Source organism: Rhamphochromis longiceps, linkage group LG18, assembly GCF_057381845.1.
Source record: "Rhamphochromis longiceps isolate RC_006_pf linkage group LG18, R_longiceps_female_GT1.1, whole genome shotgun sequence".
NCBI classification, from domain to species: Eukaryota; Metazoa; Chordata; class Actinopteri; order Cichliformes; family Cichlidae; genus Rhamphochromis; species Rhamphochromis longiceps.
In genome coordinates, this window is record NC_140574.1 from 36,588,417 (window position 1) to 36,616,391 (window position 27,975).

Consider the following 27,975-nt stretch of genomic DNA (forward strand, 5'->3'; position numbering starts at 1 on the left):
GAGCCACAAATCAAATCACCATCACAGGCTATCGGTGTTACACAACTAACCTCCTAACCCAAGGGGCTGGACAGCACAGGACGGGCTGCTGTGTGCAGAGTTGCTCGGATTCATTGCAACTAAGATATGGCAAAAGACATAATCAAAAATCTCCAACACTTCCACGTGTCTAAATGTATGTCTGGCTCATCTTTTGAGCCAACCTACCTTGAGAAGTGCTCGCACTGCAGCAGATGGATGCACAAAGTTATCAAAGTATTTCCAAGTGTGAAGAATCATCAAGAGATTCAAAGAGAGCCACACAGTACAGAACAAGCCCGGCAGAGGCAGGGAACCAAAGAGTCACTCGAAGCCTGCACAGAAAAGGTTGCACACAATGAAAATCAGCCAACCAGAGATGGATTATGCAGACAGGAAGCACGTCCTCTCAGATGAAACTAGCTCTCTTTGGCCATGTTTGCAGAAAGAACATCAGGGGGGCTGATGATATTGATCCTGGTAGTTTTTGTTGAAATTATTTTTTTGTTTGTAAAGTTAAAATAATGTAAGCATCAAAAACTCTGTTTACATTCCTGTATGTTTTCTTCTTTACAAGCACGGGTGCAGTAATTAGGCCTCGATGTTGTGTTATGAACTTGGATGTGGGGGTGGGGGATTCCTGGTGTGAGCAGTGACTGATGTGGGTTTCAAAGCCCTCTGTTGGAGCCACAGGAAAATGTTTTGCTTGTGATGCTAAAAGTTGTGTTTACCCTTTAGGAGAAAGCTTTGTGTCATTGCCGAGGGAAACCCGTGTGGACTGGATGCTCCCATCTGGAACTGCTGCTGCTCCTGCACAGATTATGCTGTGGACCTTTTTGTAGGACTCTAACCTAACAGGTAACTAAAAGCTGGGAGTAAAGTAGGAGGGATACTCCTGCTGAGGTGAGCAGCTCATTATGCTCATGCCTTGTTTTAAGTCACAGATCGCCGTGCTGATGCATGCACTGCTTTTCCCGCCACTCACTGTAGAGCAACAACTAGTTTCATAGTAATTTGCCTCTTTATTGATCTTGTAATAAAAAACATAAATCCATCGTCTGACTCTCTGTGCTATGAACTACTCATTCCTCAAATAACAAACAAAGCAACATCTCAGTAAAGACATTTATTAACAGGCTGGAGTAGCTCTCAGTATTTAAAAGTTTAACACATACTTTACACTGTCAAACATTAAAAATACATGTTAGACCTCAACACTAGTGACATGGAAAAAGGCAACCAGTGTGCAGACATTAATGCTCCAGTGAGACATGTCTCTGAGCTGGCAGTGACACCAGTGTGACAAAAGATCTGCTGAATCACAATATTCACATGTTTAGATATTGAAAAATACAGCAACCACAAACACACAAACTGTAACTGCATCTCCAAACCACAACCAAATTTGAATTTACGTTACAAATGATTAGTTAATAACAAAGCAGCTAAGAGCCCGGGGTAAAACTGATATCACCAAACTGACATGCAGTGTGCACACTGATATGACCAACAGAGGCTGTTTTTAGCAATGTTGCATTTGTTACAGCAACAATCAAACACAGTCATGTTCAACATCATCGTCTTTAAACACTTTGTTTTCTCATGATCAGTCATTGCTTTGGAACTTCAGCGCAGTTCTTCCAGTCCAACGCCTTTCTTACTCCATCTTTGGGAAGCCGTCAGTTTCACCTTCTGAGTCAGAATTCAAATGTCTACTTTTGTGCAATCAGAAGTCCCAGATAACATATTTGTTGTCTCAATACTAAACAGTGAAAATCAGCTGGTCACCATTGATCTCCAGTTTCAGAAAACCCTTTTTGCTCTTGTGTGTGAAGACAAAAATGAGCAACATAAAAATCCACACTGTGGCGTTTACATGTCATTTGTTAGGCCCCATAAATCCAGGCCTGGACATCGGGCGCTCGCCCTCCACACGGATCCCCGATTTGTCATTTCCTGTGAGGTCATCCAGCACCAAGACCTATTTTCCCATTAACGTTTTTGGGGAATTAAATCATTAGGGCTTTGTTTTTTTTAACTATTCTATTTAAAATTGAATAATAATAATAATACAAAGAAAATACTGTACCAGCCTTAGTAAGAAACTAAGAACTCTTTCCTTGCGTCCTTTCTTTGTATATCCAGACTCGCCTGTAGCTAGTAGTGTTCAGCTGTACTGAAACATAAAAAACAACACAGCTTTCCTCAAAGAGCTGCATGTTACTGTGGATCCTTTCCATCTCTATACGTTACAGCAGCGGTCCCCAACCCCCGGGCCTCGGACCGGTGCCGGTCCGTGAGTCATTTGGTACCGGGCCGCGAGAGTTGAGGCTCAGGTGTGAAATGTCTGGTTTTCAGGGTCTTTATCGGTTTTCAGCGTTATTTTGTTATCATTAACTGGGTTTTCCTGGGTCTTTTCACCTGTGTTATGAATAAATCTTCTTTTTTTCGGTACCGGTACCAGTTTTATTTTGTTGTATTTATCTGCGACACCTTAAAGGCCGGTCCGTGAAAATAGTGTTGGGCATAAACCGGTCCGTGGTGCAAAAAAGGTTGGAGACCGCTGCGTGACAGGACATCCTGCAGTACCTGAGTGTTTGAGAACGATACAGTACTTCAGTGGTTGGTGGACGTAGTGAAACATTAATGTTCAGCTTTTCTTGTCATCATAAAGCACCCACCCATACCTTTTCTATAAGAAATATTGATTGATTGGTCTAAACTAATCACTGATCAACTCAAAAGGCATCGACAACAAAACACATTTATTAAAAATCATTATGAATCACTTGTTGATGTAAATGCACTTTTAAATAAACACATTTGCCTTTTCTTCCACACAAACACAAAAACATTACGGTCACAATAATGTGTCTGAATTCAAATAAATATTTGCTTTTCTTTCCGTCCTTTGAGAGATATTATTATGAAACCTGACTGCATCTTATAAAGTCTTAATTTCAACAGATTCGTCTCGAATACGAATATATATAAAAGGGAGTCTATGTAAACAAAAATACATATGAGAGCTGTGCAATAAAAACATCGAGGACTTCAGATGCACATCAGCACCAAACCTGTGCAGACTGCAGCCACCTGATGCGTGGGTTTGGTCACATACTGGACAGTTTGTCTCTGTTGTAGTGTCACTGATGTTAGTGGGCTTTGTATTTGGTGTGGAATCTCTCCAACAAGGCTCTCAGGATGCTCCCTGGGATTTGCTGATGTGTGTCTATCAGAGACTGGACTGCTTGCTGCACCTTCAGAGTAAAAACGCAAACAGAGATAGCGGCAGTCAAAAGGTTGACAGGAAACATCTGAGATAATGTTCTTTTCAAACTGTGTTAAAAGTCATTGTGGTTTTGATTTGAGGTATGCATATATTGTATCTGATGACACATGAGGGGGCGTTAACCCAGATGGTATAAAATATCTGCTTATGCTTTGATTAGTCGGAGATCAGCGCTGTCTGCGTACGGCGCTGGTCCCCCCACGCGTGTATTTCATTAAATAATAATAACAATGGATTGGATCTACTGTATATAGCACTTTTCAAGGCACCCAAACATAGATTGTTTGAAGATTAACATTTGGTGGAAAAGCAAAACATCCTCCACCAGTTTAATCAGCTATTAAGTTATAACCAATGAGTTCTTTACACTCAAGGACACTGTTAAGTATCCTACCGGGGGGGGGGGGACGACACTGGACTGAGTGCCATTAAGCAGGCCTACAGAGCGACACCCCTGCCTGCTGCTCCTCAGAGTATTTATTCTTCTGACTACTTTTACTTCCTATATTTTTAAAAAGACATCTGTGCTTTTTTCTTCTTGCAGTTTCAAAACCAGCTCATTACTTTTGGTTTGACAGATTTGAGGGGAGTTTTTTTTACATCACTCCGAGCCTCCAAACATCAAAGCGATTTGAGCCTGAACAGTAACACAACAGCAGTGCTGATCGTTTATGAGCGACATAATGTCGCATAAAAAGAGACGTGTGTGTGTTGTCAGGGGCTGAAGTGGGCCGGTGTTGTTCTTTATTTCATTTCTTTCTTTTTTTGGAACAACACTGGAACGGCCACAGCTGTCCAGAAGTTGTGGCTGCGGTGTTTCGACATCTATCCAGTCAAGGTTCAGATGCTGGATTTCACAGGGAGAGAAAAGAACGAGACAACTTCACTCAGAGGTGGAGGAAGATGAGAAAGACGGGGCAGGAGAGGAAGAGGAGAGGCTAGATTTAAAGGTAAGGACTGCTCACTGAGGGTAAAGCTTACATGTACGTCCTCGTGTATTTCAAGCAGACATCATGTTTGTTCATATTGTGAAACCTGCTGCTGACGTAGACTAACTGTGTTATTTAAAGACCAACGAGCCAAGACAGCGGAGCGAAAGATTAACAAGATTAGTGGGCAGTAGATCAAGTTTACACGATGATGACTTTAACTTACTAACAACTGAAGACATTTGAATTATTATAGCAAGTTCAAAACCGAGACGATGACAGTTGAATATGAGAAAATCTGCTGGTGCAGTCTTCCCACGCCTGTCTCCATTTCTCCGCTTGGCTCGACCCAGAGTTAGTTAGCAGCTACAGGCCAAGCTGGGAACACTAAGCCTTATCCAGAGGTCTCTGTACGGAGCCGCGGACCTGCTGCTTTGGTGTTGAACAGGTGGACTCTGTCTCTACCTTCAGCTTTCTGAGCAGCCACATCTGCGCCCAGCAGCAGCTGCACTTCCTCCGTGTCCTGAGGAGGAAGAACCTGGACCAGGAGGTGGTCACATCCATACCTACATCCAAGTTTGAATGACCAACCGAGTACCCAGAGTAGATCACACAGGGAGAAATGGAAAGTCCACAGAGTAAGGCTCTGAGAAGGTCCAGGACCTTGCAGTGCAAACCAAAGCACTGCCATGCTGTTAGAGTGAAAGGAAGCAAACGCTTACTCACTTTCTGTGCTAGTTCAGCAGCATTTATGTTGGGGTCATATGGGATGGGATCCCCAAGGAAGGTTCGAAACTTCACAGGAAATCCACCATAAACAGGAGCTATAGGGAGACGAAATCTGTCATAGACCCAGCGGAAAAATCCTGGATAGACACATCAGAGAAAGAGCGTGTTCGATACGAGCTCAGACAGCAGTGCTTTGTTACAGAAACAAAATGTATGAAAATACATTATTACACAGGACAGTATCATTATTGTGATCAAGCCCCGCTGAGCTCCACAGTGTTGTTCTAGGTTAACGAAGGCTTTAACTCAGACGCTTCATTACAACAAACATTCACACCTGAACCTGAACTCTACAACAGAACACAGCAGCAAATCAAAAACTACGATAAACGACTTTCAGTCTTTTTCAATGATAGGTTGCAAATATGTGCTGTGCTCCCTTGAACATGTGTCCCCAACCCCGGGAACAGACTGGCTCACATCCTGAAACTGAAACACTCCTGGGGTGATGCGAGACACCAGCAGTTTTCCTGGAGTAATACTGTAAGTGTCAAAACTTACTGAGCGTTCCCAGAGATCTGAAGCCTTCCCGCACATTCTGAGTAAACATTGGAATTACTGGCTGAAAAACAGAGAGTGCAACACAAAGATGATCAGAGAGACGGTACTACCACAGAATCATTATCATTAAATGTTAGAAATGCAAAATATTTTATTAGAATTGATATATATATAGTTATAATGAGATGGCTGTTCATAAACACATTAATAACAGAAATCGATTTTTCTTTCTAAGCTACATGTTTATTGTACAAGAGCAAAGCAATCTGTCACTGTTAGCTGTACGATGAACAGTTCACAGATATGCATGTATTTGCAAACAAGAGTGTACAGAATTTAAAATCCCTCTCCTCACAATAATCAGCCCCCACCCCATCTTAATGACCTCATAGTACCGTATCACCCCGTTAGAGCACTTCACTCTCAGGCTGTTGGTTTACTTGTAGTTCCTAAAGTATTTAAAAGCAGCGTGGGAGGCAGAGCCTTCAGCTTCCAGTTTGTTAGTTTTGTTTGTCAGTGATAAAGTATTAAAATAATGTGACAGTCACATTTTGTAAGTTTAGTTTCACTTGTATCAAATAGGGCAGGAATGTACTGCTGTGGCCTGTTGATGGTTCAAAAACATTACTGTGCTGAAATGTGACTAAATTAGACTGAAACAACGCACCGCTCGAGAATCAATGGCGACCTGGGCAAAGCCTTTCCGTTCGCCCCAGAGGAGAGGGTAGGTCTCATCACTAAACAGAGCTTCCCGCACTCCTCCCGGAGAAATCGCCAACAGGTGACCGTTCTTCAGAGCTCGAACACACTCCTCCTGAGGACCATGGATCACACTGAACACCTCCAAGAGCAATTTGAAACCTACAGTAATGAGACAAGACGACAGAGTAAGGAACAGACGGTCGCAGGTAATCACCAATACTTTACCATACTGTGCCCATGTTTCCCCAGTGCATCCAATGAGTGGGAATGTTAGATAAAAATACAAATGTCACAGTATTTTTGTAGCTAGCGTGACCCAGAGTACTGAAAGTCTGAGGTATAAAAGGCCAACAGCAATGAAGATAGCAGTCTCTGTCTGTGGTGCTCCTGTGTTGCACATCAGCCAATCACAAAGGACCACCTAGTCCAGCGATGCAAACATCACATTTCCACCTGTGGTTCTGTGTGAGCCAACACACCTTCAATGCATGTCATGTAAGACTGACTAATAATCATTTGCTCGTGTTGACGTCTTTAGTGCAGGTTGTTATTTACGGAATCTTCTCCAGCTTCAGACCTCGGTTGGAAAAACACATATTTTATCTCCATCATTTCTTCCTCTTCTCGATCTGCAAAGATTCTGGTGATAGCTAACATAGTTTCTTTCTTTGTATGTTGAATGAAATTTTTCTATTAAGAAAATGATGTGATTTGGGTTGTTTGTTTGTTTTCAGCGAAAAAATAAAACCAAAACTGAGTGAATATCCTACAAGTGGTTTCGTGGTTTAAGAGCATCTGGAGAAGAATGATGACACAGTCGTTCTGGGAAAGTGTTTAGTGTGTGCTCCGTGTTAACGTTTGCACATGGGTCGGTGTGTACAGTACCTGGGATCTTAAAGAGGAAGTGGTCGGCTACGGAGTGGCAGGTCCGTCCCTTCTGAATGATAACGTGAGCGAGGAAGTAGTAGTAGTCGACTGGAATGGCTCCGTGATAGTACACGATCAGAGCTGGTCCTTCATCGGGAATCTTTTCCATACCATGAACCTCATACCCTAGTACACAGATAGCATTAGGGATCAATCAATTACGCATAGATGGTGCTGCATTAGACACTTAGAACTTTATTGTCATCTTCAGAGTTTTTGATTGGTGGAGAGGTTTCACCACTGCAAGGCGATTCTTCAGTCCTAAAACACCTGATGGAGTCTCTCAGGTGAGGGTTGGTGACCCACTATTAATCACACGAGTCATTGCGTGAGCCGAGGTATCGACCAGGGTGTGGTCTATTATGCCCCACCCTGCTATCATGTGAGTTATTGAGGTCATATGAGCCAAGGACAGGACTCATCCAGAAAGGGATCATCTGCAAAGCCACCGCGTGGCCTCAACATCGGCTGTTCACAGCGTCTCACAGCGATGGTGAGTCAACTGCTGTGTCTATATTCCAAAATTCAAACACTGGTAACCTGAACAGACTGTATGTGTACAGCTGTGCTTGTCCTGTTAAGATGGCTGAACATTTGCAGAGTGGTTGTTTGCTCTCGCTTCTACACACAGCGCATACACTACATCAGGGGTGGGCAACTCCAGGCCTCGAGTGCCGGTGTCCTGCAGGTTTTAGATCCCACCCTGGGTTAACACACCTGAATCACATGATTAGTTCATTAGCAGGCCTCTGGAGAACTTCAGAAATGCTGAGGAGCAGCTGTGATGGATCACGGACACATCTAAAACCTGCAGGACACCGGCACTCGAGGCCTGGAGTTGCCTAACCCTGCACTACATGGTTTAGCCTGTGTTTGGGTGTTTTGTTCTCGGGATTCACGAGGACAGAAAGCGAAACCTGCAGTTTGATGTCAAGTCCACGAGAGGCTACACGAAGCTCTCCATCAGCTGTTAGCACTGACTGTTGGATGAGGGGTGACAAACCAAACAAACTTTTCAAGCACGACTGAGAACTCATACACATGTACAGTGCTGGCTTTAACCAAATGGAGGCTGTTACTGATAGCAGTGGATGTAGAGCACTGTGTCATCGTAAATGAAGGACCTTGGTGTCCTACCATGCCAGATGGCTCCGTGTCCGTCCCACAGAGTAGCTAAGGTCTTCCTGGCTCCGTCCCACAGGTTGTTACAGTAAGCTTCTTTCAGCTGATTCTTCCTCTGGTAGAAGAAATAAGCAGAACTTTATCACCTGCTCACGCTTTCAGGAGATCATCAATATTCACTTTTTATAACGTGAGTTATAGGACTCTACCACCATGGCCTGTATGTATGCTCACCACACCCCACTGATAAAGACAAAGCATGCTGAAGTACATTTAAAATTTGCTGAACAACAGTCAGACAAGCCTGGGAAATGGTGGGAAAATGCTAATAGTTTCTCCATACAGGACGTGGTCTGAAGCTGTCATTATCAACTTTTATACAAAGTATTAAATAAATTTCCCTGTGGCATTTTCCATTATTACACATTACTTAATTTATAGACATCAATGGTTGGATTTATTTGCATGTGTGGATTGGATGGGTAGTTACTGACAACCCAGTCAAGACTTCCTGTTGGGAAGAATTTGATGCCAATTTGATGTAAATAGTTTTGGGTTTTTTAAGACCAGACCAGAAGTATTTATACTGTAAAAAGCTAGAAACCCATCCGGTAATTACAGGCAACCTATTACTTAACAAATTTCACCAAATGTTTTTCATGAAGTTCTTTTCTTTTCCCTATTTTGTCACCACTGACGCGTCTGGTGCAAATATCTCATAAATAGGAGGCATGCAGGTTCACTGAGTAAAACATCATGCCTCTGTCACATGACACAGGATCCACAGTGCCTATACGTAATAAAGGAAAGTGTCTTTGTGGTTCAGATGTTGCTCAGAAGAAGATGATTTAAAAGTGTATTAGTCCACAGGCATGAAAGGAACTGTTACGAATTAGCCCATAAAAAGTAACAAAGGTTTTTAGTTAACAGTCTTTTCGAATAAACAATTTTTTTTGAGTAAAAATAAAAAATAATGGCATGCCAGCTTTGTTTTTATAGGACAAACCTTACGGGATCAACTCCTAAAAGCTGAAAAGTGAACAAAACACTTCCAAACTTTGAGAAAACCAGTGTGGTTGTTACAATAAACACAGTATTTTTTTCTCAGGATGCTTTACTTTATAAATTCATTTCTGCTGAGCAGCTGAAACAGCTTCATGAGTGTTAAAGAACTTTTCTGAAGCACATTGCTCTTCACCATCACAGCTTGCTGTCTTTAAGAGTGTCAGTATTTTTCTTTTGATGTTTGTGGGGCAATTTCTCCACAACTTGTGTTGATCACAATTATTGACAGGCTGGTATAATAAGTGGGTCTGAAACTGTGCAGGGCTTCTCTGCATCAGCTCACTGCATAGCACTATCGACATGTGGGGATACCCAAGTTGGCCAGCAGGTGTCACTGTGGAGAGAGGTTTCAGATTGTTTCAAAACTTCGATACAATTTTGGCACAAATGCTTTGAATGTTTCACAAAGCCTTGCTTTCCCAACATTCCCCGTCCCCAGTCGGACTGGGAGTGACGTGTTTGGCCACATGGTCTCCTGATTGGCTGTCTGAGTGTCATTCAAAGACGATGTGCGTTTTACAGATCATTGGGAAAAAAACAGTAAGTAGAGTTTCAGTCTAACACGTCTCTCTGCAACAAAGACAAACGAAGAGACAGCAACATCACAAGTGTAACAACCTGCCTGACTGTCAGAAATGTGATGTCGGGTGAGCAGGCCAGCATATGCTGTGTGGCCCCAGAGCAGCGGCCCTTTGCTGCGTGTCTTCCCCTTATTACTTATCTAAAGTAGTGTTGATTCTAATTTGTGCATCCAATTTTTATTTTCTAAAGTAATGAAAGATGTATGCTGTACAATCTTTCCAAACCTGGAAAAAGAACAGTTCAAAGAAATCCTTACTTTTAAGCAAAGTGTGTAATATGTGCAATAATGACGTTTCTGGAGTAATGACCCCACCACTGATCACAACAAACACCTCCAGGGTGCACAAACATTTGACCATGCATGGATTTAATGTCTGTGACATACTGCTTAGAGATGATCTCAATGACAATTGATTATGGAACTGGATTTGCTAAATTCTTATCAATTCCCATCCCTACTTAGGCCTCATAGAATAGAATAGAATAGAATAGAATAGAATAGAATTCAACTTTATTGTCATTGCACATGCACAGGTACAGGGCAACGAAATGCAGTTTGCATCCATCCAGAAGTGCTTTAGTGATATAGATATATTACAATATATATTAGCAATAATATAGATATGTGAGTATATTACAGAAATGGGTCTATTATGGTATGTTATAATGTACACGGTATGAAGTATGTTGTGAATATTCTATAACTATAAGTATGTACAGGCTGCAGTGAGTACAAGCTATGTACAGGATATGAACAGGATATAAATATGAAAAACTATACAGAATATGAAATAAATAACTTTACAGAATCTGGGATATACAGCTATACAGAAATGGGAACTATGCAAGTTGTAAACAGCTGTAGGATTAAAGATTATCGAATGTACAGAATGATTATTTACACAGAGCTATACAGTAGTGCAGTTAAGATAAGTGAGGGTGTAGATAGTTTCTACAGAGGCTATATAAAGTGCTAGTGGTTGTGAGTGGTGGTTCAGTCCATGTTATTATTGTGTGTTTGAGGGTACAGTTGTCCATTGTGGGTGTGTGTATGTTCAGTCCATGAGTTTAACGTGGGTCAGATGTCAGGAGGCAGAGTTCAGGAGTCTGACAGCTGTGGGGAAGAAGCTGTTCCGGTACCTGGTGGTCTTAGTCCGGAGGCTCCTGTAGCGCCTCCCAGAGGGCAGGAGGGTGAAGAGTCCATGTGATGGGTGACTGGGGTCTTTGATGATTTTCCCAGCCCTTTTCAGACACCGCTTCCTGTAGATGTCTTTTATGGCAGGAAGTGGTGCTCCGGCGATGCGCTGGGCAGTTTTCACGACCCTCTGCAACGCCTTCCGGTCCGAGGCAGAGCAGTTCCCGTACCAGACTGTTATACAGTTGGTCAGGATGCTCTCGATGGTGCAGCGATAGAAGTTCACCAGGATGTCTGAGGACAGGTGGTTCTTCCTCAGAGTCCTCAAGAAGAAGAGGCGCTGGTGAGCCTTCTTGACCAGCTTGGAGCAGTTGGTCGTCCAGGTGAGATCCTCGGAGATGTGGACTCCCAGGAACTTGAAGCTGCTCACACGCTCCACAGCCGTCCCCTTAATGTGGATGGGTGGATGTGGGTCAGCATTCCTCCTGTAGTCCACGATGAGCTCCTTGGTCTTCTCAGTGTTAAGCAGCAGGTTGTTTGTGTCGCACCACTCAGCCAGACGATCCACCTCCTCCCTGTAGGCGGCCTCATCGTTGTCACTGATGAGGCCAATCACCGTGGTGTCATCTGCAAACTTAATGATGGTGTTGGAACCATCAGCAGGTCTGCAGTCGTGGGTGAAGAGGGAGTAGAGGAAAGGGCTCATCACACAGCCTTGTGGTACACCGGTGTTCATCGTGATGGTAGATGAGCAGCGGTTATCCAGCCGGACATGTTGGGGGCGGTTGGTCAGGAAGTCCAGTAACCATTTGCAGATGAGGGAACTGATGCCCAGGTCTGTCAGTTTCCTGATGAGTTGTGAGGGGTGGATTGTATTGAACGCTGAACTGAAGTCTATAAACAGCATTCTGGCGTAGGTGTTGTTGTTGTCCAGGTGTGAGAGGACAGAGTGCATTGCGATGGAGACTGCATCCTCTGTGCTCCTGTTCTGGCGGTATGCGAATTGGTGGGGGTCCAGGGTGGGGGGGAGACAGGATTTGAAGTGTGCTAGGACCAGCTGCTCTAAGCACTTAGTGATGATGGGGGTGAGTGCTACTGGGCGGTAATCATTGAGGCAAGATGGGTTGGAGTTTTTGGGTATCGGGACGATGGAGGTGGATTTGAAGCAGGCCGGTACCACAGCGTGGGCCAAGGACAGATTGAATATGTCTGTGAGCACTCCTGCAAGCTCCCCTGAACACGCTCTGAGAACACGCCCGGGGATGCCATCAGGGCCTGCAGCCTTGTGGACATTGATCCTGCTCAGCACCGCTCCTACATCGGTGGGGGAGAGAGTCATAGGTTGGTGGTCTGGCGTCACGTCTGCTTTGGTTGTGGTTGTGGGGTTCCCTCGCTCAAAACGAGCATAAAAGTTGTTGAGCTCGTTGAGGAAGGAGACATCAGAGGATGCGGGGGAGGGTTTGGTGGTCCTGTAGTCTGTGATGGTCATATATAAAACTATAAAATACAAACTCAATACTTTGAATCAACTTCAATCAATGCCTGGTTTATTTTTTATAAAATAACAAGTGAGCAGGCCTCACCTGTCCATGGAACTACTTGCCAGTCAACTGTCCTATTGATGTTGAACCTCTAAAACCAGGGAACTATGTAAAAAAATAGCTGTGAACTCCTTTATTTAAATCTGAAAGTTTCAATCAGACAGTCCTACAAACACTGCGCAGATGTCAGAAGCTACTAAAATGGTGTTTTTGTCCCAAACATTATGGAGGGAGCTGCAGATGATAACTAAACAGTGAAGGTCCTTTTATTTGTGTGACTGCGAGTGTAAGCATCATCATCATCATCATCATTTATTTATATAGCACTTTAAAAACACACCTGTTAGACCAAAGTGCTGTACAATACTAATATGCACATAGTAATAGACATAGCAATAAAGTTAAAAAACAATAAAAAAAAAAAAATAATGAAAAAAAATAAATAAAATAAAATAAAATAAAAATGTCAGTTACCCACAGAGTTAAAAGCCAGGGAATAAAAATAGGTTTTTAATAAAGACTTAAAAACTGGCACTGATGCAGCCTGTCTAATATGGAGAGGAAGGTTATTCCAAAGCATCGGCGCGGCAACAGAGAACGCTCGGTCTCCTCTAAGTTTCAGCCGTGACTTTGGGACCGAAAGCAGCAACTGCTCAGCTGACCGAAGGGAACGAGTGGGGACGTGGGGCTTCAACAAATCAGACAAATAAACAGGTGCCAGACCATTTAGAGATTTAAAAGCCAATAAAGCACTGTTTACTTACCTTGTAGACATGAAGGAAGAGTATAGAAAGGTAAAGGAAGATAACGATGAGGAAAGGCACGATGAAGACGATGGCTAGGGGTGTGAAGACCCACAACAGGTATTCCAAGACACTCAGATAGTCCTCTTGATCAAGACCCGCCCATTCCTCCCATGCATGAAACAAACACACCTGTCGACCAGGACCAGAATGTCAATACTAACATCCCTCACTTTGGTCCAGGTGAAAACATCTCAGTAATTACTGGATGGGTAACTTTAAAATACGTAACACATTCTTGTTTGTATCAGCAGTGGTTAACTGTGTTATGTAACATCACAGTTGGACATAAAATACCACTGTGGGAGAATCTAGAGTTTCTAAGCGACGGACACCATAGAAGCTCCTTTCAATGCTTAACATGTGACGCAGTGATAGTATAACACTCTTACTAATACCAGGTCAGATCGTAATAACAACTACGGTCCAGGACAAATGATCTACATTTAAATTTAGAACGGCGTGGGGCCCACAATCTGAACGCCTCCTCTGTGGAGGAGTGGGCCTCAAAGAGGGCTGGAGAGACATCCCATCATGCACACTGTGGGACTTATTATCCACTTGTTGCCAACATATTGTGAAAAATCCATCCATGCATCTTTTTCCGCTTCTCCTTGAGGCGGGCTGGAGCCTATCCCAGCTGTGTAAAGGCAAGAGGCAGGGTACACCTGGACAGGTCGCTAGTCTGTCGCAGGGCCAACACTATGGGCGATTTAGACTCACCAATCTCTTTGGACTGTGGGAGGAAGGTCCCGGAGAGAACATGCAAACAGAAAGATCTGATGGTGCAGCAGTGTTAACCCTCCGTTATGGACAGTGTTATTGTATTATGTGCATCTTCAAATAAAGTCATGCATGAACACCAAAGCTGATGTTAAATAAATAATACATTTCTTTCTAGGTGAGCTCGATTTCATTATCAAGTCCTTGGACAGGATGCATACCAAGACAGAGAGCGTGTCCTCCGCGCCTGTCAGACATGACTGGTTGCCTGACATAGTGCTCTGCTCTCAGCCACGAGAACTCCAGCTCAGCCGACTGACGCTCCGATCAGGTCTCAGGCAGACTGCATAGAGAACACCTGCTGCTACATAGAAAGGAGGTAAAGGAGGACGCAGTGGATTACGCAGACTCCAATTTCTAGTAAACACCAGCAGCTTTTTAAAACCAACTAAACTGACAGCAACTTTACATAGCATTAGTATCTAGAACAGCACCACAGTGTTACTGGAATAGGAAGAGGCTACATTTGATCAGCAAAATGACAACAGCGAGCTGGGGCTACGGTATAATAACTGACTGTGAGCTAAGTCTCATTGAAGGAGCTGGAAAATCTGACATTTCTCAAGAAACCTCTAATTCTAAGAGCCAACTCCCCGGTTACAGACATAAAAACGGTACCTACCGACTGCTTACTCGGTAAAGCGTGCCATTAAACTGTAGCACGACATTCAATATTACACTAGCAAAACCTATGCTTCTTAGAGCTACCAACTATCCTGTCCATCAACCCGGAACGTCGTCGGGCGAACACAGAGTCGCAGATTTCTATCCTAAAACTGCCGATGAAAGAGTTCTACTCGCGAACAAGGAAGAGTTTCCGGGTCGACTCGTTCGCTTCAAAATAAAAACAAAACTAATTGCACCTGCTTTCAAACAGTAACTATATACAGTCATAGTTTTGAGAATATAACCCTCAAAAGTAAAAGTGGAAAATGTCAAAATGGTAAATGGTAAATGGCCTGCATTTGTATAGCGCTTTTCTAGTCCCTAAGGACCCCAAAGCGCTTCACACTACATTCAGTCATTCACCCATTCACACACACATTCACACACTGGTGATGGCAGCTACAAAAGATGCCATTAAATTTAAAAAGCGCAATAAAATCAGTAAAAATAGATGCATTAATGTAGCTATAAAGCAATTAAAATGAAACAGTTGGTGTTCTAATGACCATGAGATTTAGTGATTTTAAAGGAAAAATTTTGTTAGAATTTTTTTCTATAAAAAACAAAACAAAACAAAAAAATTGCAACTTTTATTTTGAAAAACAGCGGAAATCCGCTGTTAGCTTATAGTGCGGAAATAATCAATAATAAAGGAAAGAATCCCATGCTGCTTAAAGACGCAAGCAGCTCGTCGGTAAATGAAAGTGTGTTTGTTGTTGCAGCGAGCTAACCGCCATGATGCTGGAAATGAGAAGAGTAGCCCTGGTGGCGGAAATCATCTTCACCAAGAAGGAGTCACTGCAGGAGGAAGAAACGATTCATTGTCGTTGCTCCAGAGCCTTCGTACAGTGAGCCTCCACCACCTTTCCTCTGTCCGCTACAACTCATACACGTAATTCATTAGCAGCACGTCGAACAACAGTCTGATCTAAACCGGTGTTTGTCTCAGCCGGGCTGACATGGCAACCAGCCAGTGTGGGTCATTAAAAGACGACGCAAGAAACGAAATCCAGTCAAATCTTTGAAATTCCGTGTAATAAATGTCGTTTTAATGAATAACTGACTTGAGTGAAGGCAACCACAAAGCAGCGTTTTAAAAAGCTATCATATCAATCACAGTTGAATGAATCGCAGTCATTACAAGGCTACTACTGTTGCTAGCACAATGCTGAACCCCAAAAGAAAAGGTTAGCAGCTGTGTGCTGGTGGCAGCGTGGTATGAGCTGCTGTCTTGCACACAGAGCGGTGGAATCAGACACTATAGTGCCAAACGTATTCACTCGTCTGCCTTCACACACACATGAACTTGAGTGACATCCCATGATACTGTCCCAGCCTTTGCAGCTATAACAGCTTCAACTCCTCTGGGGAGGCTTCCCACACGGGCTACGAGTATGTTTATGGAATCTTTGACACGGACGCTGGATGAGAACCTGGCTCACAGTCTCTGCTCGCATTCATTCATTTTCTGAACATTCCCATTAGGCTGTCAGAGAGGTGTTTGTGTTAAAAAAGGTATTTATGAGGAAAATATTGGTGGTTATCAAAACCTGGAGCTTATGAAAGACAGCAGATGTTTGCTTTTCCACAGAGTGCTTGTTCCAGGTCTAGTAATAGCAGCATGCTTTACATCGCTGCATTGGACGCTTTGTGCGGCGCCTGGTCATGTAAGGTTTGGATTCAGCTGCTCAGCTATGAAAACATGCAGCTGTCTGATCACTGTTCTTCAGCTAATCTGAAGGCCATGTGACGTTTGGAGTTCTGCAGCAATTGCAAAAGGTTGGTGACCTGTGCACTACGCTCGAGCACTTCGTGGCTGAGATGGTGTCATTCCCACTCACTTCCTCTTTGCTGTAACACCACGAACCACGACTGTGAAATATTTAGTTGCGAGGAAATTTCACGACTGCACAGGCGGCATCTTATCACAGTACCACGCTGGAATTCGCCGAGCTCCTAAGAGCAACCCGTTCTTTGACAAATGTTTGTAGAATCAGTCTGCATGTCCAGGTGCTGATTTATACACCTGGATGTGATTGGAACACCTGGATTTAACGATTTAATGAATACTATCGTGTGTCATGTCACTCGAATGCTTTGAGTGTTGAATAGGAGTAGAAATGCAAGTATATTACTTTATTTTTTCACAGTCGTTTAGATGTTGTTGTTCTCAGTACCCAAACACCTTGAGTTTTAGCGGATACGCTGATGTATACAGATGCATCTATGGATTTCCTACATCTGTCCTTTATGTCCATCGCCTCTTTACAGGGATCGAGAGTTGTATCGTTCTGATAACAGACTTCTGCCTGACCTGGAAAACACTGTACAAGGTACATCCTGTCATGATATTTAATAGTACCAGGGATTAAAATAATCACCTATGAAATGTATCAGGCATTGGGGTAGAAGAATGTGGCTCTCTTAACCTCGCTGTACTGTCTAGTTTTAGTTGCCATGATTTAAAAAATACATTTCTCAACTCATAGATGTAGATGATGGTGAAGAGGAGGAAGAGGAGACTGAGGTGGAGGAGCTGGATGAAGAAACTCAGATGATGGCCAGCATGGGCCTGCCTTTAGCCTTTGTGTGCTCCTCCGAGCAGAGGAGAGCAGTAAGTCACACAGTTTTGCAGTGCTGTGTTATTAAAGTCGCCGTTTTTTGAAATGAAAGCTAAAAAGCAGCTTTGGTTGTTATTTTCCGTCATGTCACAGGGGTGGAGGTCTAACAGGAGTTCCTCAAAATACTGTGAAGAAACAAGTGAAGAAGAGGAAAGTGAAGAAGATCCACAGGCTGATGAAAAAGGTGATGCGATTATCTTATTGCTTTTATTGTTTTTATTACGAGTAATATTACGAAGGTTTGTATGTGGTAGAGTATCCACTTTCTCCACGGTCTAACTCATCTCCTCCCATACCTGAGTTTTTGTGTCAGCTACTGCCACAGCTGCACTCGGCTTGTAGATGGTGGAGCTGACAGGTACCATCTGGTACTGGGATTACTGTGACAACATGCACTAGTGAGCTTTCAATGGCAGCATATTAATGATCAAGAAACTGATCAATATACTGACCTCACAGCCCATTGTTCCCTCAGTGCTGTTAGTTTCAGTCATTGTGCAGATGTCCTGTTTATAAGGTTAAACACCTGCAGCCAGCTGAGACTGAAGAAGTCAGCTGGAAGAGTGACGAAACGTTTCTCCCACTGAAAACGTCCAGATGAACAGAATCAACTTTTGGGAACACCATCCCACTGTTTGTAAATGGGGTTATATTCCACTGTTGGGAACATTTAACATTCAACATGCTAATTAAGGCCTGTTAAATGTTAACGGCATCTGCGACATAGCTCTTGCACAATCAGACCTTTGGGTCCACACAGCTGAATTTTCCAGACCAGCAAATTGCCAGAAGTTCTCCTTTTAGGCGGTCAGCTTACAGGCTTTTATCAGCAGCACATGTCTCCTTACCTTCTTAATTACAATGGAAGCAGTAACAGCGTATTCATTGTTTCAGAGTATTGCATGTGGTCCTTCTTTTTTTCATGTGACTGTGATGTCATGCATAGGGATGGGTATCGTTTAGGTTTTATCCGACACCGGTGCCAAACCGGTACTTTTGAAACGGTGCCGGTGCTTAAACGGTGCTTAAAGAATGGAGAACACAAACTTTGTCCAAAAACCTCTCATGTTCAGCTGGTTTTTTGTAAAAAGATAACAATGTTAGCCTTTTCTGCAGCTATGTGGCATATATGGTATCACTCTTGGCTGGAAGCAGTGCTTAAACAATGGAAAAAACACAAACTTTGTCCAAAAACCTCTCATGTTTAACTGTTTTCCACTTTTTCTTTGGTCATTTTAGCCTTTTTGGCCAGGGTGAAGGGAGTATCTGCCATCAAACAAGAGGACAGCCGCATGTAGCTATGATGATGTTTGCTAGTTCACCTTACATGCATTAATGTAATAACGTGGTTAGCCTACTCAACGTAAATTACACACGAACAACATTAAGCTACTCACGCAGAGAAGAACGGCTGCTGCTGCATCATCATCCTCATCATTCCTGCGACACTGGCAGGGCTAGGGGCCAGGACTCTCCTCTTCATGTTTTTGGGGGATGTTGCTAACTCCGGGTCGATAACAGGCACCACACCCGCAGTAGATGTGCTCGGTGTGAGGTCTCGCAGCAAGCTATCAAATACGGCGCATTTCTCGGCTTTTAACAAAACGCTATGCGTTGCCAGGTGTTTCATCGGATTCGAGGTGTTACCTCCTTTGCACAGTATCACAGTATCAGCTTAAAGCACTTGTTGCTGCTGAGTTTGCATCTTTTGCTGTGAAGTACAGCTAGACTTTTGACCGCTTCGCCTTGGACATTTTTAATCTGTAGCTCTGCTCTAAAAGAACGTACGTACCTGGGCCCGCCTACTATCCTGGGAAACGTAAAATGATTGGCTAGAATCTAAAGTGTATCACAGCTCAGGAAAAAAAGCACCGAAATGTGCGCTGCTTTTCGGTCTGGTTACTACCGTTTATGTCAGAACCGGTACCCATCCCTAGTCATGCATGATGTTTTTATGTCATAGTTGATGAGGAGGCGTTTGATCCACGAGTGGGAGTATCAGGAGGGATCCAAGATGCTGGCTGGGAAGCCTACTGGGGTAAGAATGGTCACATGACGTTTATAGTGAAATGTATGAAGACTGTTTTTTTCTAACACTGCACTGTGACACCGGGTTTGGTAGGAAGACATAGAGATATCATGTTGGGTCAGTGGATACTCGGGGTGGCTGTGGCTCAGGAGGCAGTGGGTCAACTACCAGTGGCCTCCTCCAGTCTGCTGGGCAAGACGTTCGTCTACTTCTTCATTCAGGAGTAGAAGTTGGCAGGTCATCCAGGTCTTTAGGTCTTGCAGACATGTCTCCTGATGTCGAATTCATTTGTGTCATCTGACTTCATAAATAATTATAACTGTTTATCGTGCTCCTCAGAACCTGCACAATTCATCCAAAATTCTGGCTTCACGCGTCTGTTTAGACCAACACAGACAGGAAAGCAGTATGGACTGATTACATTGTGCTTCTACTCTCCCGGAGTGCTCGAAGCGCCGTATACGACATGCCTCATTCACCCACTCATGCAAGTGCAAACTTAATCTACATTCACACACATTCACACTCTGATGAACACATCGGAGGGCAACTTGGGGTTAGTATCTTGCCCAAGGACACTTGGCATGCAGACTGGAGAAGCCTGGGATCGAACCACCAACCTTCCGATCAGGAGCTGAGCTGCTCTACCACCTGAGCCACAGCCGCCCCGAGTATCCACTGACCATTTAAAAAAAAGAAGTTCCACCATATCTTCTTCGTGTTCTTTTAATGCAACAATCCTACACATGAAATATTAACTAATGTTTTGACTCTTCTGCAGCACAACAGGGAGAAGCTCTGATGTGGAGCAGCTGGCTGGAGAAACATGAGCTGCCGTCTTCAGAAGATCCAGGACGGACTCCTTGGGACAACCCGGATACTAAAGCTCTCTGGGACAAACACGCTACAGAGACCTACTATTCTTATTGGGAACAGTACTCGTACTGGGCGGGACAGGGCTGGACCTTTGAGCAGTCTGCCTGTAATGGGAACGCTGGAGGGGAAGAAGAAACAGGAATCACGGACAGAGGTTTACAGAGCCAATCAGAGAAACAGAGCGACGGCCCTACTGAAGCTGAGAGTAAACACGAAGAAGATGATGCTGAAGTTTTGCATGTTCTGTTTGGACAGAGCTTCACAGTGGAGGCTGGTGGACAGTGTGTGGCTGGTTCAGTCATGGTCCAGTCAGAGGGAGTGTCCTGCAGCTCTGATGATGCTTCTGATGATGGGAATAACCGCAAGAGACCAGCTGACTCTGTACAGCATCACAGCGCTACTACAGGTAACAATTGTGTGTATGAGGTGTGGCCAAGGCTGCATGATCAGCAGACTATCTGTCTGCTGAGTCTCAGTCATAACATTTCTCATTGTTTTCTTTTTCAAGCATTTTGAGTGGAACCTGTTTCAAAGGACACCCGTAACATAAACTAAGGTTCTTCCACTTGGTGCTGGCAGTGAGAGACAAACGCTCAGCTCACTGGGACAACGAGACACTGACCTCAGTGTCGAATGTCTGTCCACCAACATGTTCTGTCCAGCAACGTGTCCAGGGGGACAAGAACAAAGTACGGGCGCCCACAGGAAACTAAATATTGAATCAAATAAAGTCAGTGTAGAAAACCCCCACAGCCTATACACAAGAGAAATCAGTTATGTTGAGAAACATTAGCTGTTCGATAGGCCGGGGTCGGCAACCTTTAACACACAGAGAGCCACGTGGACCCAGTTTCCACGGAAAAGGAAACACTGGCAGCCGCGAACACTTTGTGACTCTAAAATGACGATAAGACTGCATCCTGTTTTTTTACCTTCACGCTTCGTATAAACAACAATAATGTGTTGCTCATGAAATCTACAGAGAAAAAGACATTTGTGTAATAAACACATTTTGAACTCTTAAAAAAATATTAACAAAAACAAACACGATTAAAAAGCTGAACTTAAATGATCCACGGACCAAACAAAGCTGAGCGTGTAGCGGAGCCTGAATTTAAAAATAAATGTCACTAAACCATGATGAATACATTTTTGCAAAGTACCTGCATAGATATTTCTTTCACCTGCTTAATGGGACTTCTGCTCCTGAACGTCTGCGCACGGCGTCTGCAGATCGGGGCCGTGCGGCGTGAGCGGTGTGGAGAATAGCTGCTCACATACGTGTGTGGATCAGAAGCTCGACATCACTCCAGATGCATATGTCTTCATGTTTATGTGTCGGGATGGCGCTCCATGTTTCAAACACGAGTTGGATTTGGTTGGTCTCGACATCACTCCATCTGTGATCCTGAACAAGAGCGGCCTCGATGTCGAGTGTGGCGCTTACTTTGAGCGTCAAAAAATTAATGAAATATAATTTGATTTTAATGTTTCAAGATCACAGTCATCTTCCAATTTAGAACTAAAACGAATAGAATACACTTCAATTAAATACTTTAATTTACTTTCCCAGACCACGCGGGAGTATAAGGATGAAATGGCGCCTGTGGCTCTGGAGCCGCGGGTTGCCGACCGCTGGCGTAGGTCTTCACAACCACTGAAAACAAATGTCTTCAGAAAAGTGGAAGGAGCTCACATCCCGACAGCGTCAGTCAACCTTGGATCGCACAGGAACTTGTTACTTTGGTGACAATGACTTCAGTAACTCAGTGTCACAGAAAATGTGTTTGTGTTTACTGAGCTGTGTATGAAAATGAGTCAAAGACTGAATCTTAACTTGTTCAGTTATGTTTGGTTAATCATGTTCTTGTCCTGTGGTTTTCACCACAGTTTTTTCTCCTTTGTTCAGTAAATGGATGTGTGGTTGCTTTAATAAACACGTAGCGTTTTGCACGTCCTGACACAGGCTTCCAACTGGCTGCTGCCGGGAATAACGGACGGCACGGATCGAGGAATGAAACACCCGATGGAAACGATGATAATGACGATGACGACAAACCACCAGGAAAAGGATGCGCTAAAGTCAAACGGAGGTAAGTTTGATGTTCTATCATGGAGACCGTCATCTCTCCAACAAGCCCGGGAATAATGTTTCTGCTGTTTGTCCTTGTTGTCAGTCATGAGCTGGATGTGGACGAGTGCCCACGTCTGACACCCGAGGAAGCCTGGAGTCAGCTTGGCCTCAAACACAACCCAGAGCCTCAGTAAGTCTTCCTCTGCTCCTTTGGGAATCTCGTCTCGGTCACGTCTGCCGACTCCAACTCAGATACCTTGTGATTGGTCGTTTATGTTTATGATAGAAATATAAAACATGCAAAACAAAAACACTCAGATGAAAACATTTCAACTTGATTATTAGAAATGGGCTAAAGCTGAAGTTGTTATTCAGCACATGTCCTGCTTTGTTTGTGGTAGGTCACAAGTCCTCAGTGACTGCATCCACTTTACCTGCTAAAATACATAATGGTCTTCTAGGCAGAGACACGAAAATAAGAAATGAGATTAAAAATATAATATATTAGTTCCAAAAAGATAAGATTGGTGAAACAAAACACAGTCGGGGTAAAAAAGTATTAAAGGACAAAAAATATTCATCATTGAATTTTGCAGCCTTATGCTTTACATCACTGATTGGAACCCATCTCCTCATAAAACAGAAAGTTAACTGAAACAAACATATGAGCCAGTATGGATCCAACTTCACTGAACTATCACTAAATCAGATTAACTGTCGCCTCAAGGTTTACATTGTAAGACCCTGCAATGATACAAAGAAGACCCCAACAGTCAGGCAGACAGCGACGAGCAGCTCTGGGCAACAGTGGGAAGGAAAAACCATTTTAACAGGAAGAAACTCCCAGTATCTTCTGCGACTGGTTCAGGTTGAGGGGAGGAAGATGGGACCAAATGCACACTGTGGAAGTGTGGAACGACTTTTCCCAACGGACCTTTCACAGCAGGGAAAGCACAGGGCGAGTGATTGTGACTGTAGTGCACAGGAGATGTAATGTGGCATCGTGTGCTGACTTTTAACAGCACTGATTCTTCATTAACAGACAAACATGTGACATGAAAGCCGTTAACTTCAGCAAACCAACATCTAGAACACAAAAGGCCTGCAAGGCAGCGAATGCTGCAAATTGACAGTTTTTATGCTTGAAGTGTTGCAGGTGTCGGCTCTGGTGAAATGATTGAACCCAGCCTGCTTCTGAGCCGTTTCTCTGTGTTTTAGAAACACAAAGGTTTATGTGAGCGCGGCTGTTTGAGTGTAAACATGTTTTTAAATGTCTAAATTGTAACAATGTGTTCGTGTCTCAGGTTCAACAGTGTGTTCAGCTTCAAAGGAAGCTCAGCTTCAAAGTGTCAGAAGCAGCGATGGACCAAGAGGAAAATCAGCAGCACCAGGTTCTCAAAGACGGGCAGAGACAGCACACGTCCACAGATCAGCACCTCCCTTTGTAAGGTACGACCTGCAACGGGCTGAAGAGCGGACGTGTTCTGAAGCCTGTCCCTGATCAGCCAGGACAGATTAGATGTTTTCAGTTTTGTGAGCATGAAAGATGACCCCAGAATCTCAATAAGTCCTCAGACGTTAGGCTGGAGTAACAGCTGAAAGGAAGCATCACAGTGGAAATCACTGAAAGTCATGTCCTTTACCTGTTCTCCTGGCATGTCCGTGGACGTGGATTAAAAGCACGGAGGACTGGAACAGCTTAGATAGGAGGAAGTCGAGCAGAGCTTTGTTTGTTTGAACGTTACACAGAACGAAAAAAGTCTTTTTGTTTCACAGGTTCAAAGTTTCCTTGAACAGGTCCAGCGAGAGTGTGACCGGAGTGAGGTGGACAGAGAGAGACACCCTGAGGACAAGCCTCCATTTTTAAGAGAAGCTGAAGAAGAAAAAGACGGGAGGAAAAAGGAGGTGAAGAATTCTGCATCCAGTTTAGATGCAGAGGGCAGCAGTTACCCCAGCATCACCTCCAACTCTGTCACAGAGCCGGAGGAGAGTGAGGTGGAGGAGAGTGAGGAGCAGCCGGGCACACACTTACCCTGTCCTCAGATTCCTGACTTTCTCCTGCCTGACGAGCCTGAAGTTCACAGTAAATCTGCTGGTGAATCAGGTTGTTCATAGTAAGGCTGTGCTGTTTAAAAGAAATGAACAAAAAAGTAACTGCCTAATATTTATGTCTGTGTAGAATTAAGTGTGAAACACACAAAAACACCAAAGAAGAAGAAGAAGAAGAAGCAGGTCCCAGCAGAGATGGCAGCTGAACCACAGCTGGCTAAATACTGGGCTCAGCGCTACAGACTCTTCTCTCGCTTTGATGAAGGGATCAGACTGGACCGAGGTCAGTCTGCACACTGCAGTTATGTCACATTACTCCAGTGGAATCAACAACATGTGAGTCATAGTTAACCTCTAAATGACTGAGAGCCGGCTCTGCATCACAGTTCAGGTCATTTCAGTGTTCTCACCTGGATGGCTGAGCATCCAGGTGAGTAAAAGCTCCAAAGATCATTTTTATAAACCACGTTTAAAGAAGTGTTTGAATATTACTTTGTTAGGCCCTGAGGAGTGTCAGTGACTGGCAGCAACACTGATTGTCCTGCATTTTTATTTTTTAATGTCAGATTTAAACAAAACAAAAACCTGACACTCGTGACATCGCCTCCCAACAGCTGCTGTATAACTATTAGATATAATATTTCTTTTACACTTGACGATTCAGTGTTACTCATCGTTTACTGTCACTGGATTAGCTAATAACTAACTTATAACTAACTTATAACTAACTTATAACTAACTTATAACTTACTTATAACTTACTTATAACTTACTTATAACTTACTTATAACTTATAACTTACTTATAACTTATAACTTACTTATAACTCAGAGTGCACAGTACAGTAATAAGTTTATCTGCAGCAGTCTGAGCAGGAGACCAGACCTGCCGCTCCCCGCCCACCTCCTCCAGCGTGTCTGGAGAAATACCAACGACCAGTTTTACTGATGAGTGACGATAGCGACTGTTAGTCATCTAGTCGCACACATTACTACTACGAAGCTCGTTCAACCTTTGGTTCAGAACTAAAGAAGCTTCGTGGAAGAGACGTGAAACAAAGTCGCTTTCTAGCCAAGCTCCTCAGACATGAACAGTAACTGAGAGCAGCAAACTGAGGAATGTACAGAGAAAGAAATCAAGACACATGGCTTAGTAAGGAAGGAGAAAACTGAGGTTTTTAGAAAAACTCTCAAAATATAAAGACTTTGAAATTGAGAAGAGCATCAGCGTAACACAGATCCTCCTTCTGGGCTCTGCTCACGTACTGAGGAGAACCACCCTCATGGCAGCCTTATAATTTCCTTTGGGATTAATAAAGTTTTCTGATTCTGATGTTCAACAAGTACCTTGAACAGTAGTCGTGATTTGGCGCTATATAACTAACATTGTATTGAATTAAACTGAGAAGGAATGGGTGATGAATACAGCAGGAAGTTTGCTGGCGTCTCTTTGCAGGGTTTAGCTGCTCAGGTCGTCTCACACGTGCTCATCATGTGTTTCAGAGGGCTGGTTCTCTGTGACACCGGAGAGAATCGCTGAGCACATTGCCCTCAGGGTGGAGCACAGTTTCTCTGCGTCTCAGCTGGTCATAGACGCCTTCTGTGGTGTAGGAGGAAATGCCATCCAGTTTGCCCTCACTGGAAAGAGAGGTAAGTGTTTATAAGTTCATAAGGTGTTTTTAGAAATGCTGAACACGCTGAGCTCACAGTCTGTCCTCTGCGTCGTGTTTCTCTCTCAGTCTTAGCCGTTGACATCGATCCAGTGCGGCTGGACATGGCTCGGCACAATGCTGCGGTTTACAGTGTGGCCGACCGAATCGACTTCATACAAGGGGACTTCCTTCAGCTGGCCCCCCACCTCCACGCTGATGTGGTCTTCCTGTCGCCACCGTGGGGAGGACCTGACTACCTAACTGCTGAGGTGTTCGACATCAGGACCATGATGGAGCCTGATGGATATCCTTTGATGAGGAAGTGGAGGGATGTTAGTGACTGACAGGATTCGTTTGCAGGAGGGACCGAAAACTGAGAGGAGAAAATTACAGCTTAGCTTTGAAAAATGTTTTTGCGTTTTCAATTTTACAGAAGACGTCAGGAGTCATCTGTTCATCTGTTAGAATAATAACGTGCAAACGCCAGCCCTCACTTTTTATATTTTGTTTCCAATCAGTCAGACTTTCTTGTCATCTTTGAACAGTTTTCTAGCTTTCAGTTTCTGGATTGGCTGCTTCCACATCCAGTTGCAGTTCAGTCCTTATCTCAGCTGCAAACATCACACTGACAGGCACGTGGCACAGACACCCAAGTTTTTAACACAGTGGGGCAAAAAAGTATTTAGTCAGCCACCGATTGTGCAAGTTCCCCCACCTAAAATGATGACAGAGGTCAGTAATTTGCACCAGAGGTACACTTCAACTTCTTCTTACAGAAGACGTTACAGGTCTGTGAGAGCCAGAGATTTTCCTTGTTTGAGGTGACCAAATACTTATTTTCCACCCTGATTTACGAATAAATTCTTTACAAATCCTACCATGTGGATTCATGGATTTTTTTTCCACATTCTGTCTCTCACAGTTGAAGTGTACCTCTGGTGCAAATTACTGACCTCTGTCATCATTTTAAGTGGGGGAACTTGCACAATCGGTGGCTGACTAAATACTTTTTTGCCCCACTGTATTGTAAGACAGTCCCTACAGTTAAGCCCTGAAAGGTGAACTTTATTTCAGGCACTCTGCAGTTAACACAGTCAGTCTGTTCAATCTGAAAGTTTCTTTTTTTGAACATGCAGTTTTCATCCTTGACACTCGGCACATTTGAGATCTTCCGCCTGGCCAAACTGATATCAGACAACATTGTGTACTTTCTTCCGCGTAATGTTGACATGGATCAGGTCAGTGTGTTCAGGATTTCTCAAACATGTAATGTAATCTGTACTTTGACATATTTCGTGTGACCGTGGATGTCTGGATGTTCATGCTCCACTGGACTGGCAACGCCGCGGTGGCATCGTTCTTTATGTACCCAGACTCTTATACTTGTAATGAGTATTGTGTTGTAGTTGTGTTTGCTTTGCTCAGCTTGTGTTGGGACTGTCTTACTGAAATCTTGTCTCTACAGGTGGCGTCTTTAGCCGGCCCAGGAGGGAAGGTGGAGGTCGAGCAGAACTTCCTCAACAACAAGCTGAAGACAGTGACTGCTTACTTTGGCAGCTTGATAAGCCCGGGCTAAGCCAAGCACCAGTACGAGCGACGATGAAGGAGAACGGACCGAACATCATTTCTGCTGTTTGTCATCATTTCTGTTCCAGGTTACTGAACCACATCCACACAGGATTCACTCTGCAGATCAGCCTGGCCCAGCTTACCCACCTGCCATTTTCTGTATCTTTATAATATCTGTTTTTATTTTGTCCTTTTATTCTACATTTGAGCCTAATAAAATGTTTTTCTCATTGTTTTTATGCAATGTTTTG

The 27,975-nt window shown here is 43.7% G+C and overlaps 2 protein-coding genes and 1 long non-coding RNA gene across 7 annotated transcripts; 2 read left to right on the forward strand and 1 right to left on the reverse strand.

The window, feature by feature from the left end:
- Window positions 1-1,073: 1,073 nt before the first annotated feature.
- tmem68 (transmembrane protein 68) lies at window positions 1,074-14,994 on the reverse strand. 2 transcript variants are annotated; one of them, XM_085388392.1, is made up of 9 exons: window positions 14,812-14,994; window positions 14,351-14,490; window positions 13,368-13,538; window positions 8,296-8,395; window positions 7,117-7,284; window positions 6,197-6,390; window positions 5,530-5,590; window positions 4,966-5,105; window positions 1,074-3,278 (listed from the first exon to the last, which is right to left on the reverse strand). In XM_085388392.1, the coding sequence occupies exons 2-9, from the start codon at window positions 14,402-14,404 to the stop codon at window positions 3,174-3,176; spliced, it is 993 nt and encodes a 330-aa protein (XP_085244518.1). In that variant the 5' UTR covers window positions 14,405-14,490; window positions 14,812-14,994; the 3' UTR covers window positions 1,074-3,173. The 2 variants fall into 2 exon arrangements, with proteins under 2 accessions (XP_085244518.1, XP_085244517.1); XM_085388391.1 differs by having other exon boundaries at window positions 1,075-3,278; window positions 14,351-14,493.
- Window positions 14,995-15,493: 499 nt separating this feature from the next.
- On the forward strand, window positions 15,494-27,961 carry tgs1 (trimethylguanosine synthase 1). 4 transcript variants are annotated; one of them, XM_085388386.1, is made up of 15 exons: window positions 15,494-15,747; window positions 17,127-17,188; window positions 17,345-17,469; window positions 17,570-17,660; window positions 19,440-19,514; window positions 20,287-20,787; window positions 22,348-22,474; window positions 22,559-22,645; window positions 23,760-23,904; window positions 24,232-24,559; window positions 24,635-24,787; window positions 26,007-26,153; window positions 26,243-26,459; window positions 27,315-27,393; window positions 27,621-27,961. In XM_085388386.1, exons 1-15 carry the CDS (start codon window positions 15,554-15,556, stop codon window positions 27,729-27,731), a joined length of 2,442 nt encoding a protein of 813 aa, XP_085244512.1. In that variant the 5' UTR covers window positions 15,494-15,553; the 3' UTR covers window positions 27,732-27,961. The 4 variants fall into 4 exon arrangements, with proteins under 4 accessions (XP_085244512.1, XP_085244513.1, XP_085244514.1 ...); XM_085388387.1 differs by having other exon boundaries at window positions 24,232-24,550; XM_085388388.1 differs by having other exon boundaries at window positions 15,494-15,703.
- Window positions 15,754-17,089, forward strand: LOC146648780 (uncharacterized). The gene is made up of 2 exons (XR_014908405.1): window positions 15,754-16,370; window positions 16,447-17,089. It is a non-coding gene; the product is annotated as an uncharacterized LOC146648780 (long non-coding RNA).
- Window positions 27,962-27,975: the final 14 nt, after the last annotated feature.

What these genes read in the sequence shown, in the direction of transcription:
- tmem68 (XM_085388392.1), bottom strand. Translation starts at nt 14,404, where the DNA reads ATGTCAGGCAACCAGTCATGTCTGACAGGCGCGGAGGACACGCTCTCT. An exon ending in CTTCCTCTTTAAGATCCCAG is followed by an intron (nt 6,391 to 7,116) that starts GTACTGTACACA and finishes TCATTACTGTAG; the next exon opens with GTTTCAAATTGCTCTTGGAG. An exon ending in TCGCCATTGATTCTCGAGCG is followed by an intron (nt 5,591 to 6,196) that starts GTGCGTTGTTTC and finishes TCTGTTTTTCAG; the next exon opens with CCAGTAATTCCAATGTTTAC.
- tgs1 (XM_085388386.1), top strand. Translation starts at nt 15,554, where the DNA reads ATGAAAGTGTGTTTGTTGTTGCAGCGAGCTAACCGCCATGATGCTGGA. An exon ending in CCTCCGAGCAGAGGAGAGCA is followed by an intron (nt 17,470 to 17,569) that starts GTAAGTCACACA and finishes GTCATGTCACAG; the next exon opens with GGGTGGAGGTCTAACAGGAG. An exon ending in AGGGATCAGACTGGACCGAG is followed by an intron (nt 24,788 to 26,006) that starts GTCAGTCTGCAC and finishes CATGTGTTTCAG; the next exon opens with AGGGCTGGTTCTCTGTGACA.